The sequence below is a fragment of the Gobio gobio genome, assembly GCF_949357685.1.
Source record: "Gobio gobio genome assembly, chromosome: 9".
Taxonomy (NCBI): domain Eukaryota; kingdom Metazoa; phylum Chordata; class Actinopteri; order Cypriniformes; family Gobionidae; genus Gobio; species Gobio gobio.
Window position 1 is genome coordinate 45,576,947 of NC_137115.1, and position 15,567 is coordinate 45,592,513.

The 15,567-nt window shown below is 37.9% G+C and overlaps 1 protein-coding gene across 1 annotated transcript in view; it reads left to right on the forward strand.

Moving 5' to 3' along the window:
• The window catches only part of carmil2 (capping protein regulator and myosin 1 linker 2), an 81,920-nt gene that overhangs the window by 54,630 nt on the left and 11,723 nt on the right, over nt 1–15,567 (forward strand). The window contains exons 32-34 of the mRNA XM_079826095.1: nt 12,132–12,235; nt 12,423–13,206; nt 15,213–15,317. Of these exons, the coding sequence (XP_079682221.1) occupies nt 12,132–12,235; nt 12,423–13,206; nt 15,213–15,317 (993 nt within the window). The remainder of the gene's footprint in view (nt 1–12,131; nt 12,236–12,422; nt 13,207–15,212; nt 15,318–15,567) is intronic.

Here is a 15,567-nt window from a genome sequence, read left to right on the forward strand (position 1 = left end):
GTTGTACAGATTCACCCGGGCATTGTACATAGGAAAAACTGATTGTGCGTTTAAAGGAGATGTGAGATTTAGGTTGGCATGTGTCATTCGATGTATTTCTGCCTCTGATGCTGCAACAACCGTGTGTGGTTGCACTGGCACACTGCGATTCTGTCGAGTCCATCCTGTCTTTCCTGTTGAGTCGAGACTAATATGAGATATTATATCCTCACTGCGGTGTCTTCATTACGTGAGTGTGAGATGGACAGAAAAGAAAGGCAGAGGATGTATTTTTTCTCATATCGGTGTGTATCCACTTGTACATCCTGAGAATGGCCATTTGATAAATGGTTGCCATAGTGATGGGCTTTACAGTGTTCTCAATTGTAGCTGCTCACACACACATGCCTTTACGCTGTTGTGTTTCTAATGTGCTCCTATGGTATGTGGCCTGTTTATTGATGCCTCCATTGTGGGGTGTGATGTTTTCGTCTCTAATGCTTGGTGATACAGGTGCTATTGTGCCCTCACATTGTGATTGGCAAATCAGATATTATATAATCACAGGTATGATTAAAACTACCCATTTTCTTTCTTTGCGGCAGAACTTTGGTCATTTTATCTCTTTTTGCCATTTAATTTCATTGCAAAAAAAGTGTTATGATGGTACAATGCTACAGTGATGGTATCAGATATTAATACCACAGTGTACAGTGCCTTACAAAAAATACCATGGTACAATGAAATATACACTACTGCTCAAAAGTTTGGGATCTGTAAGATTTTAAAAATCTTATTAGATCAAAAATACAGTAAAAACAGTAATATTGTGAAATATTGCTGATATTTAGTTCTATTTTAATATATTTTAAAATGTAATTTATTCCTATGATGGCAAAGCCAATTTTTCACAGATTTCAGTGGCACATGACCATTCTTATATTCTGATTTGGTGTTTAATATTTTCCATTTTTTTATTATCAATGTTGAAAACAGTTGTGCTGCTTAATATTTTTATGGCAACTGTAATACAGTTCAAGAATCTTTGATCAAAAGAACAGCATTTATTTAAAAAATAGAAATCTTATTATTATTATTATTATAGGAATGTCACTTATAATGTTTATAACCTATAATGACACTTACACTGTCACTTATGATTATTACTATATTAATTTACCATGGTACTTTGAAGCATGCCAAAGAATACATTGTATTGCTGTCACGTAGTGTACACAAAAATCATGGTAATGCCTCAGTACTATGATACCATATACAAATGATTACCACCTTTATTAACATTTGTAGTATTCCAAAGGTATTTCAAAAATACCATGGTAAGTGTCCACATAAATAATTATAATACTATGGTACTGTAATGTGATTGACCGTATTCATTTACCATGGTGCTCCAAGGTGTGTCTGACAATTCCATAGTGCAGTAGTGTCAACACAAATCATGGTAATATAACAGTACTATGTTACCTTATACATACGATTACCACCTTTATTTACCATAGTATCCCAAGGTATGTAAAAAAAATGCCTTGGTGTTTCTATTACGGTAGTGTCCACAAAAATGATGGCAATACGGTAATAACACCGCATTTTTTGACATACCTTGGGATACTATGATAAATAAAGGTGTAATCATATGGACATTGCATCACACTACTATGATATTACTAATACCATAGTACTGTGATTCAATGTACATATGATTACACCTTTATTTTTTATAGTACCCTATGGTATGCAAATAAAAACATGGTATTACCATCATAATAGTGTCCATATAAACAATGGCAATGTACTGTGAAATGTGGATCACCGTATTATTTACCATTGTGCTCCAGGTTGTGTCTGAGAATACCACAGTAGTACCATCACTTTAATGTCCAAAATAGCCTTGGTAATATCATAGTATTTGCATCTTACATCTGCTGTCCTTAGATATGTAAAAATCTTGTGTGTGCTTATTTTAGTGTAGTTAGTATGTGTGGTTGGTAAATTATAGGATGATCTATGTAGTCATTTGGTAGTCATTTTTATATACTTTACTGTTATATTATGTCATCGTCTTAAGAGACCTGTGGCTGTTTCTGTGTTGTCATGATGACTGGTAATTGTTGTCATGACTGCCTCTTGGTGAGTAGGGTACAATGAGGCACACCTTAAGAAACCTTTGCTTTTCACTACTCCCGTAGTGTATGATTGCACAAAAATATATATATATATATATATATGTTTGTATTGAACATTGATGGAGCAACACATTTTGTGTGAAAATAAATCATAAAAGTGGTCTTTCATTTAATAAATGTATAAGGGTGGCGAGGGGGGCCTTTTACCCCACACACGGGGTAAAAGACTCACCAGGATGGGGCAAAAAGCACACAGTATTTATACAAATACTTTAGCTAAAATAATGTGTTTTAATAATGTCTAAGTTAATACTTGTTCAAAACAATCACTTTAGCTAAATTTGTACTATTTTCTGTTTATTATGATAAATAAAATAATTAATTTATGTTCAATAAATATTCTGTCATTAAAATGTTGATATAAAATTTTTTTTGAAAATACAGAAACAATTATTTAAAAAAGAGAAGATTCTAAAAGCATTGAAGATTTTTAAAGCTTTGAAAACACCAATGCAAAAAGCATTATGAAAAGTTATTAAGTTATGAAACACCATAACAATTTAATATAGATTTACAGTAGTAACAGCAATACATCATATTTTTATATTATATGATTAATAGCATATTTTTAAATACTGTATGCTGATTATATCTAAGGTGGACACCCAACTTAATATATGATATTTACCATCTGAATCTAACCATGTCATGTCAACAAATGAAAAAAGTCAGACAGATATGTATTATCATGTTAATTATTGTGCCTTTCGCCCCAACAGCAGGGTCGCCTTTTACCCCAAATACCATACTTTTACATAATCTTCCATTATTAAAAAACTGTTGCTTTAATTAGCTTGAACAAAACTGAAAATCATTAAGAAGACCTTCGTCTAAAATATATACAATAATTTCAGCAATTCTCAGTTGCTACTTAAATCTACATTTTAAAAAACATAAAATATTAGATCAAATTAGTGCTGAATCCACTTTGCGCTTCTGCCGCAATCGCATCAAGGATCAGCCAAATTTCCTTGTGCATCTTGAAAAGCGCATGTTTTAGAAAATTCTGCTGCAAATTTTTCTGTCATATAGTAGTTTAGAGGAAAATAAAATCGAAGGCGCCTTTTACCCTGGTGTGCCTACCTGTCACTATGGACAGTTTTTAGAGTGTGTATTTTCACACAGTTAAGGCCTGTTCACTCCAAAAACAATAACTATAATGAAATGATAGCTATTAGCGTCCACACTAATGAATGATAACGTTTCATTTGAGTGTGTGTTGCAGTTCAGTCATCTGCCACTTTAAATGCTAGCACTCTTTAAAGCAGGCTGGATTCTGATTGGTTGTCAATGTTTTTATCGTTCATCAGCTAAAACAAAACGTTCTGAAAGTGATTCCAAAGAGACCGTTCCTGTGAAAATAAATCATAAAAGTGGTCTCAAATCTTATAAATGTATAAGGGTGGGGGGTTCATTATAGTTATAGGCCTTTATGTTAACGTTGTGTAGTTGTATGTGTGAGGTCATTTTGCAGGCAGCTTTTTTCAAAACAGACACTCTCTGGAGAGTTTGGCGCCACTGTTATCACAGACATGAGCACGGAGGGATGAAAACACTCCTGTCATTTCCTCTGATCACCTGAATGAGTATGTGTGTTATATGTTTATTCCTGTCAGCGTGATCTGTTGGCGAGGGTGTGTGTCCATATTGTGTGACGGCCGGTCATACTCCTTGGCTGGTGGAAACCCAATGACAGGTGGTGCCTCAGGGAGAAGCTCATGTGACTGGAGAAGAGATAATGCTCTGATGGTCCAGTGTATGTGTGTGTGCTTTTTTCCTGTATGTCCCTGCAGGGCTTTCAGCAGTGGGAGACAACCAGACCCTGTGATGAGGGGTGCTTCTATGGTACTGTCTGCTCATTGGTCTCAAGGAAAGACGACCCACCCTAAAAAAAATGTGTCCGGGGCTCTGTGAGTTTTAGCGCTGTCCCTGTATCCCTTTTAAATTCTCTCTGCTCCTGCCTTTATGATGGCTGCATAAGCATTTATTTTATTACCTCTGCACAGTTTTACACGCCCATAAACACCACAATTTGATGTCCGGTCTCGGAATGGAATTCTTAAGAAGGTGTTTCAGGAGAAGGCAACTCCATGACATTTTCCACAAATACAGTACACTTTAGTGTCCATTTTTTATCTATTTTTAAAACATTACATACAAAGATCCCAAGTGATAAACTATTAGCAAACATAAAATTGACCTGCTACCATGAAAATTAGATTGGAAATTGGAAATGTTGAACTGGAAAAAAAGAACTTAAAAACTTAAAAAAAATAAAAAAGGTAATTGTCATTTATCTCACAATTCTGACTTTTTTCTCAAAATTGCATAATGCATTATAAAGTACAGTATAAGTTTAAACATTAAAATAAAAATAAAGAATCCATGTCCCCTTTAAAATGTTTTTTTTGTGTTGAACTGTCATGACAACCTCTACTGTATTTAACTATTTAAAAATTACAACCATAACAATTTTATGATTATTTGAACAATTCCATTTATTTTAAGTTTACATGCACTCATTTTCGTCAATCTGAATAAAACCTAGCCAATTTTAGATTTTGAAAGGTGTTTATATGAACCATAAACTTTGCAATCCAATTCACATTTTCATTTACATGTGCATTTATGTATTCTGAACAAAACTTCATCGCATGTGTAGCCGTGTTCAGAACTAGAGAAAGCCACCGCTATAATGCCTTGATGACATACAGTCAAACCAAAAAATTATTCAGATATCACTTTTACTAGTAGGGTCAGGACACTATAGTTAATTTATGTAAGTGAGGATAGCAAAATAAAGTAAACTGTGATTTATTATACTCCAAAATTCTCCATACAGTGGACTACCAGTACAATTTATAAAAATATGGGACCAAAATTATTCAGACACTTTGACCTGACCATGTTTTGCTTAAGTGTTTTTTCTTTAATTGCTAATGCAACCTTTTACACCACAGACTGAACAAAATGAAGCATTGCTTAGTAATTGGTTGACCTAAATTGGTATTATCTAATTGTGTACTTAAATTTAACAGCTGACAGCTGATTGGTTGATTGTAATCCATCACAATTTGTTCTGACAATTTAACTCTAAGCTCTTGTCATATTTGATTACCATTTTCTAAAACATAGCGAATAAACTGTGATGATGTGAGAAATATTTGAAGGTGTCTGAATACATTTTGGGTTGACTACCTAAAAGGAAAGCTGACAAACGTTAACTGCACTCATCAAGCTTAAAGTCCTCATGAAATCCAAATCGATCTGATTTAGTTTGTTAGCACACATTATAGGTCTTAGGTCTTAGTTGTCTCAGTGACAACTTCACTCAGAGAAGCCGTCAATCTCAGCTGTCAATCATGACGTCACCCCCCCCCCCCCATGTTTATAGCATCACATAACTCACTAAAACTAAACTTATTTAAAAAACGAACACTTGAAATGAAATCATCGTAATAAAAACTGCCTAAAATGACAGAAACCATCTTTAGGAAACAATTATTTGAAGTGTAATTGAATTGTTTAGTGTGTCTCGCGTCCATTCTAATACATGGAGGGGTGGGGTTTAGGAGCTATACTGGGACCAGCCACCGGGGGGCGATCGAGGCGCGAAAGCTTCAGTTTCTGACAGGAGCGCTGCAGGCTTGGTTTGACTATCCTTAACCACTCCCCTCCAAACGTTAGTCTGCTATGAGTGAGAGATGGAGAGGAGGAGTGCTGAAGTAAAACCCTCCCTCTATTCAATATTCCGTTTCACTTGGAAATACGTCACAGCACTGAAATGAAATCAGTTGCAACTTCCGGTTCACTGGGACTTTAACCATTCAACCCTGTTATACAATGTAAAAAGGATCGGACTTTAAAGGTGCAGTGTGTAATATTTATGAGGATCTATTGACGGAAAATGCAATATAATATACATAACTATGTTTTCAGTGGTGTATAAAGACCTTACATAATGAACCGTTATGTTTTTATTACCTTAGAATGAGCATTTCTTTCTACATACACTGCAGGTCCCCTTACTGTGAAGTCACCATTTTGCGCCGCCATGTTTCTAAAATAGCCCTAAACGGACAAACTGCTCTACAGAGCGATAGCTACTCTCTGCTGTCTGTCGATGACATGTTTGTCCTGTGTCGGCCACCGTAGTTTCTCTATGTGCTTCGAAAGGAAGGGGTGAGTGGTGAGCGGTTGCAATTCGCAACCTCACCACTAGATGCCGCTAAAATTGACCCTTAATTTGCGGGACATATAAGTTTATCAGTAATTACAAACTAATATTTGATCACAAACTAACTAGCCTCTGCCGAATAACAGTTTAATTGAGTCTAAATTTGCAACCCTATTCAACCATTTTTGTAATATATTTATTTTGTACTTTTTTACGTTTATTTAAAGGCAGGGTAGGCGATTTGTTCCAGAATTTTTTTGTTATGCTGGTTGAATACGTCTTCACATCCTGATAGCAATCACTAAGTGGTCTGAATGTATTTATCTGTATATCGTCTGTAAATGGCGTAAAATGTTTGTCCAATCATTATATTCGGTCCTGCCTGTCTACATATGTATTTCCATACCTCCGCGCACCTGCTCACTCAGACATCACACGTCATCAGTGCGTTTCATGCTGTGCAGAGTTAGACAGACGTCAGTCACCGAGCGCCACAAACAAACAACATCCGCCTTTTACAGTTTCTCCTGAACCAAAACAATGAGCTTATGCTGCGTTCACGCCAGACGGAAACCTGTGACGTTATACTCGGAGCGGTTTGTGATTCAAAGTGAATTTGCCGAAATGAATCTGCAGCAGTCAGTACAGGTCAGAGCTCTTTAAGTTGTTTATGTTCATCATTATTGTAATTTTATGTGCGTTGAGACCAGAGGTAGTTTAACGTCGTCTCTCATCTCGAGACGCTTTGCAAACTCTGCTGTGTGTGTTCATGTGTTTTGGAAGGTCTTTAGGCCCTATTTTGTACCCTATTTGTGGAAAGCGCCTATCATGTTGGATTTAATCACTTCCATAGAGCTTGTAGCTTAGCCACCAGGGAAACCTAGACAGAAGCCTGTGGAATTCTGGGATCACTGTCTCAACCTGACACCTTTAGACAGGCCTGTTCCAGCTTACGCTGATCTCAGTTCACAGAGTTTAACTGAGAGGTAAAGAACACTGCGTTCACTCCATCTCTCTGTATCCCTTCTTCTTTCCACTGAAATTCAAAGGGGAACCATCACCGAAAATCGTACGCGGTGATGTACACAAAGTCATGACATGTGAGTCGGACTGATCTTTGATCAGTGTGTCAGCTTCCTACTGCTTCACTGATCCGGGAACAGATTCTTCAGACCCGAACGTGTCACTTAGACTCAGACCAGCTTAACCCGTCAGGTATTAACATGATCTGGTTTCATGTTGGAAAGAGTTTTTTTTATTGCTAGTGGAATTAATTACTGCTGATTTATGTGAATTGTGAAATGAGTGAATTGTTGGCTGTGTGTGAAAAAATATGAACCCTGAATCTTGTTTAGGCATTAACAAATCCAGCAGGCCATATGAACAACACACAAGCTTTGTTTTCTGTTATTGGCATATGATTAAACCTGAGCTGTATGGTTGCACTGTTCACGCAGTGTGTTTTATTGGAGAAAATGATCGCGTGTTATTAAGATATGTGGGAAACACCTCTCCTTGTGCCGCCTCACACAACGTGGCGCCTGCTCTCCTCCTCTTTTTGAAGATGGAGTGATGAGTGCTTTGCCTTCTCATTGGCCGAGAGGTGCTAAATGATTTATAATCCATTTCTCATGTGGTGTGCGGTGCCTCATTTGCATATGGTTGCTATAGCTCTGCAGTGGTCTCTCCCTCCTCTCTCTCTCTCTCTCTCTCTCTCTCTTTCTCTCCCTCCCTCCATATTTCTTTCTTTCTCATTCTGCAGTACCCAAACTGCCCGAAGGCCTCGCAGTCTGTGCAGCAGGAGGAAACAGGCAAAACACACAGACCGCGCACCCTGTGCTTTTGTGTGTGTATAGTGTTTGTAAGCTACTGATCTGGCACAGTTAAAAGGTCAACATGAAATCAATGTTGACCCAGTTTTCTTTCTTAATTCACATATGTGGTCTTAATGTGAATGATTAATATTTGCATATTATACAGTACTAAAATACACTTTTTTGGGGGGTAATCTTTCATGAAAATCGGTCCGCCTTTGAACAACTTAAAGGGTTAGTTCACCCAAAAATGAAAATTCTGTCGTTAATTACTTACCCTCATGTCGTTTGACACCCGTAAGACCTCCGTTCATCTTCGGAACACAAATTAAGATATTTTAGTTGAAATCTGATGGCTCTGAAAGGCCTCCATTGGCACAATGCACGGTTCACTCTCAAGATCCTTAAAAGGTACTAAAGACGTCGTTACAAAGTCCATCTCACTACAGTGGTTCTAAAATAACTTTATGAATAGGCGAGAATAGTTTTTATGCGCAAAAAAACCCTAAATAACGAATTATATAGTGATGACAATTTCAAAACACGGCCTCAAGAAGCTTCGAAGCGTTATGAATCAGTGAGTCGAATCATGATTCGGATCGCGTGTCAAACCGCCAAACTGCTGAAATTTGGCGATTCAAACCGCTGATTCGACTCACTGATTCATAACGCTTCGAAGCTTCATGGGGCCGTGTTTTGAAATTGTCATCACTATACAAGTCGTTATTTAGGGTTTTTTTGCGCACAAAAACTATTCTCGCCTATTCATAAAGTTATTTTAGAACCACTGTAGTGAGATGGACTTTGTAACGACGTCTTTAGTACCTTTTAAGGGTCTTGAGAGTGAACCGTGCCATTGTGCCAATGGAGGCCTTTCAGAGCCATCAGATTTCAACTAAAAAATCTTAATTTGTGTTCCGACGACGAACGGAGGTCTTACGGGTGTCGAACGACAAGAGGGTAAGTAATTAATGACAGAATTTTCATTTTTGGGTGAACTAACCCTTTAACTTTTTTGACTGATGTCATTAATCTCTCTTTTCAGCCACATGCTATTTGGAGACGGCTTTTCACAATCCAGTTAAATATGTCACATTATGGAAAAGCAAAAGGAGTTGTGATGAATGATGTTTTATGTTGAATTTTCAAGGTTTTTTTTAGGTTTATATTAGAGCTTGGTTATTTCAGTATATTAATATTCAATATATTTATTATTTTAAATACTTATTGTTCATCTCGAGGCCCCTTTGGAACTATGCTGAAGCCCCCGGCCCCTGTTTAAGAACTGCTGCTTTCTAGTCTAGTTCATTACTTAAGAATCATCCCTTGACTGTCACTGTCTGACCATTATGAATACTAATTAAATATTTGTGCTATATATACATAATGTGCGGTATTATACAGCTCAAAGGGCTTTTTTGTGTATCGATTTGTTTTTGAGCCTAATCCCCTTTCACACTTAAAATGAATCATGCTCCAGATTCTGATATGTACATTAAGATATTTTAATCCTCACAATCTTCTTAAAAACCCATATTTCGATCAGCAGTACGATTTCAGCTTACAGGCAACATATTGTTAGAATAAAAGATTAATGATTGCCTTCATGAAAATCATTTTGCCAATTTATCACAATCACAGTGTGGTGTAATGTCATTAAAACTCAGGATTGGCAAATCTTACAACAATCAACCTCCATATTTTAGGCTATTGTGTTATTACTGTGGCTACATGACAGATAAACCAGTCACCACTGATGAGCACTCATGCTCTCATTTTAAGTGTGTGTGTGTGTTTGTGTGTCTGTGTGTCTGTGTGTGATGAGGCTGTATCTGAGGGGCGTAATTATATTAGATTTTGGTGGGGGGGAACAGACAGAAAGATTGAGGCAGGGTTTGGCTCTCTCTTGGGACACTATAGGCAGATTCGCCTAAACACAAATCCATTGCAGACAGAATGCCTTCTAACTTATTACACAGTCTGAATCATTCCATGTTTAATGTGGAAATGTAAAAGAGCAACAAAAAAAAACTGCTAGTGTTTAAGCTTAGAAGTGCTTTACAGCTCACCCCTATGAACTTTTTCTACTCAACGTTATCTGCAACCATTTCTATCAACATTCACCCTAACACTAAAATCAAAGGGCACTGATTGGTTGATAGTCATGTTGTTGTAGTAGTCTCACAGAGCCAGACTTACTCTGAACAAAATTATAAACGCAGCTTTTGTTTTTTCCCCCATTTTTCATGAGCTGAACTCAAAGATCTAAGACTTTTGTACACAAAAGACCTATTTCTCTCAAATATTATTCACAAATCTGTCTAAATCTGTGTTAGTGAGCACTTCTCCTTTGCCGAGATAATCCCTCCACCTCACAGGTGTGGCGTGTCAAGATGCTGATTACACAGCATGATTATTGCACAGGTGTGCCTGAGGCTGGCCACAATAAAAGGCCTATAAAAGTCAATAATCATGCTGTCTTATCAGCATCTTGACATGCCACACCTGTGAGGTGGATGGATTATCTCGGCAAAGGAGAAGTGCTCACTAACACAGATTTAGACAGATTTCGGAACAATATTTGAGAGAAATAGGCCTTTTGTGTATTTTTTTTTTAGGCCAGCTCATGAAAAATGGGGGCAAAAACATTTATAGTTTTGTTCAGTGTATAACTGTTGTTATAAAGTCGGGTCCATTCCTGGCTAAAGCCCTGTTCACACCAACATGAATGTTCAGCACGGAATTCAGTCTGATTTTAGCATGCAAATTGTCTGTTCAGACCAAAGTGTAAAAAACGTCAGGTGGTCTGAATAAAATAAAGATTCACTCTCTGACAGTAGATGGCGCTTAAAAAAAAAAAGCTGAAATAACCTGGTAACTCTGGACACTAAGCACTATGTAACTGTGTTTCTGACACTCACTTGTCTCGGAGAAGAAATTAAGTTAAACAGTATTCAAATTTTTTCAAACAGCCATTCAGATTTTTGTATTCGCTTTGGTGTTTTTCAAATACAAGAGTACAGAGAAAGAGAGTCAGTTCCGGATTCTTCCTCTGCTCTTCACTGTCGCTTAGTAAAATACTCTGTTTGTGAGCACCACTGAGTCGTGGGTTTTATGTGACAGCAGTGGCACTGGGCATGTGACCAAAAGCGGAAATCCTATTGGTTGGAGATAAGAACACCTTCACATTGACAGCGTGGGAATTGTTCATGTCAGTCTAAACAGATGCAATAATTGGCATTTATTCTAATTAAAATGTTTATCACATTGAATTTTGACAACGAATATTTGTCTTGGTGTGAACAGGCCTTGGGAAACCCAGTAAGATAGGAAGGGAATGTCTTGAGACATGTAAAGTTTGTTTTGTTCTTGTGAGATGTTTAGGGTGGATAAATCTGAAATAATACTACAAAAATAGACCTGTGTGAAATAAAATAATTTAAATTTGAATCTGAATTTCAGTTCATCCAAAGTAAAAATTTTTAAAAAGATGATCATTGAATTGTGAAAACATGATGGAATATACAATTCTGCTTGTGAATATCTAGTTTGTTTGTTTCTAAGAGCCTCAAACAGAACTTTTGATAGCATGAACCTTGAATGTGTCAAATCTAGCCAAATTTTTTTCCCCTAATGTCAACTCAGTACTTTGTAGACACCGTTTTGGCATCTTTGCATACTGACATGGAATTTGTGCACCCCATACTCCTGGAAGTTGGCTAGCTCTCTATAGTCTGATTGGTATTTTTACGAGTGCTTCGAAGTTTTGTCTGCAATGTGCATTAGATGCTCAGTGAACGGTTGTGATCAATCTGTGGGTGTGCCGTCTGAGGGTCATGTCTTGTATAAATCATGTTAATCTTTTCATTCCATTAGGCTAAAATACAGTTTTTAATGTTCGGATAAACCATTTAGAAGATTTTAATTGTGTGAATCACCTTTTGTTTGTGTGTGCAGGAGCAGGCCGCTGAGAACGAGAATGAGGCCAATGAGAACATGGGGAGGGTTGATGAAGGTGTAGAAGAGTTCTTCACCAAAAAAATCATCCCCGATGACCCCTTGTGAGTACACAACACATACAAAAACACTCAAGTATGCAGTATGCAAAACAATGTTAGCGCACAGATATTTTTCATAGAACTGGAATTAATGACGGCAAATGATTAAATCATGATCTCTAACAAAAAAATATCCTTATCGGTTGTCAAAAGACATTTCCCATCATGCCTCTCCTCTCCTCGTGTTCAGAAAGCACCAGAGGGAGGAGCCCCTCATTAAAGCACAACCTGCAGAGCCCACGTGTGTCACAACTGCCCCTCCTACCACCTCCACTACAACCCCCATCCCCACCACAGCCCCCTCCAAAAACATTAAGAAGAAGTTTGGTGACTTTTTCGCCTTTAAGAAAGTCCGTGCAGGTCGAGGGTCCAAGGGTGACGGCGGTCCCGAGGGCAAGGCCAAAAAGACTTCAATAGCAGATCTCATCCGACCACTCCGGGAGGCAGCACGCGCAGAGAAAGAGCGAGAAAAGGAAAGGGAAAGAGAAAGAGAAAAAGAGAGGGAACGAGAGAAGGAGAAGGAGAGGGACAAAGAGAAACTGGATGAGGAAAACGTAGTCAAGGCGGCCACAACCACAGCCACCACCACCATCCTTACCATCACAGATTCCACAACTACTTCACCAATTAATGAGGACAAAATGTCACCCAGAGCTCCTTCACCTGCCCCCACACCTGCACTGATCCCACCTGCATCCACTCCCATACCTCCTGCCTCATCCCCATGCAAAACTGAAGAGGCCCCAATACTGTCCCCTGCTGCACCTCCTACTCCCACCAAAACCCCCAGCCCGGTCCCAGGTGTGTCACCCTCAGAGCGGGAGAAGAGCCGGACCCTGGAGAAGAGCCGCACCCCAGATGGAGAGCGGAGGCCCAAACCCATCCGTCGCTCTCTCAGAGAGGGCAAATCACAGTCCCTCATCCTGCTCTCAGAGGTCTTGCCAGAGCAGGACGGCACAGCCACGCACGCTAAGGTAATTGAGCAGTGGTTCTGCTCAGGTTAGACTAGCTGTCAAATGAATGATGATTGTTTAGTGATAGGTCAATAATATTGGTTAGGCCCAGTGCTTGAAGTGGAAAAAATAAAGTGCCGGTACTCACCAAAGGTGGCGGGGCTTTGTTGGGGGGGGTGGTTATGGGGGTATTGTTTAGTCAATAATTCAAGAAGGTCCATATTTTAAAGCTTTCTAACTCGTACTCAGCCTTAAAACTAACATATAGTTCTTGTAATTGTTTAACTATAGCATATAGTATAGGGTTTATTTACAAAGCAAGACTATTAACGGCTCCTCATTACCATGCAGGCTAATATAAATTTTTTTATTTCTTTTTTTTTTATCTATTGCATTTGTTATGAAAAATGGCAACACAGTTAGAAACTATAGCTACAACATGCCACAGGTGTAATATACATCTTTAGTGAAAAATCTATTCCCTTAACTGATTATCTATTACAAAATCTACAACAAGTCAAAATTTACCACAATAAATACAATAGAATGTGATAAATTCTAGTAAATGTGGTCATCATGAGTTTAAAAGGCTTGCAGGATGATGTTTTCCCTTCTTTTCATCAATCATTTTAGTGGCTGTTTTAGATCATGTTCGACTTTCTCTGTGGTGTTTTACTACATTCTCAAAATAATTCAAATGGGTCGCACATTTTATCATCAGCGGAACAGCTCGTGCAAATCTTAACACTTTTGAAGCACGCTGGTGAACGCACCTACAGTGATTCGCGTGCCACTTAATTAAACAATTGGGCTTCAGTCACAGTCATATTGCACAGACTATTGATCCGTTATAAAAGCGAGAAGTAGCGGGACACAAGAAAAAGTGCAGGTACACTTAAGAGTAAAATGTAGAAGTGCCGGTACTGCATACCGATGAGTACCGCCCCACTTCGAGCACTGGCTAGGCCGATTACTTAGACAATATTTGGTTATTTATAGGTTGTATAGTAGACTGATAACTGATTGGCTGATTAACATCTACTAATCGCATTGTCAAGATATAACACAAAAAAGTGCATTTTGAGTAAGTATTGTGTAAAAAGGGTTCATTTAAAGGGTTAGTTCACTCAAAAAGGTAAATTCTGTCATTAATTACTTATCCTCATGTCGTTCCAAACCTGTAAGACCTTAGTTCATCTTCAGAACACAAATGGAGATCTTTTAATGAAATCCGAGAGCTTTTCAACGCCCCGTTGGAGATTAATATTTTGTAAGTAAAGCTGTAAATTATGTTTTTTTGCGCATACAAAGCACCCGCTTCGCTTCATAAAATTGAGGTTAAATCACTAGTCGCATCATGGATTACTGTAATGATGTCTTTACTACCGTTCTTGGGCTTGAAAATGGTAGTTGTGTTGGCTGTCAATGGAGGGACCAAAAGCTCTCAGATTTCATGAACGACAATAGGGTGAATAATTAATGACAGAATTAAAATTTTTGGATGAACTAACCCTTTAAGATCTTACAATAAAAGTACTTTGGCAGTGCCATGGTACCTTAATGGCATCAGATTAAAATGTCATTGTCTTATCTCTATTTTAGTTTTGTTTTGCAGTAAAATAGATATAAAATAATCACAGCAAAACTAAAACCCAATCTTTAAAACAAAACAAATATACTTGAGAAGTAAAACTGTTTTTAAACTGTCTTTATATAAATGTGTCAGAAGTGCAATCATTAAATTGTTTTTCTTGCAGCATATGCTGTTTCGTAATATGATTTCCGTCGGCTAATGCTGAAGACAGAGAGTCGGTATTAAATAGATTGGTCGATGTTGGTTCCTACCCCAAAAAGCCCTCTGGATGAGGGGTCATTTTTAGAGGTTCCTATCGACTGTTGTTCTATCTATGGCTGGTCTCACTTCCTTAAAAGTGCTCTGAAAGCTCCTAAATATATAACTATGGAAATGTTTCTTGTTCTGTTTGTAATGTTGTAATGTATTTATAATTTTTCGGGTCGCTGTGTAGAAACATGTATCGGAGAGCTCATCCAGCTTTGAACAGCGTCTCCATGTTATGCTTCACCGCATGGGAGTCACCAAAACATCTCCTACCGACACCAAGCCGATCCAGGTCAGTTTGCCTATTTCATGGATGCTTCCATCCTTCCAACTTTTTATTGTGAAAACAGATACCCCATTGAACTGAATTAATTGAAAACCTTTAAAGCTTTATTAATGGTCATAATTAATTTATTGTTATTGGATTTGGTGCTGCCTAAATGCCTCATATCAAGCAAAAACACCTTTCCCCCAGTAACATTCGCTTACTCTGCTAAAACCGCAGTATCAAAATAATCGCTTACATGAAGGGTGTGGGTGAA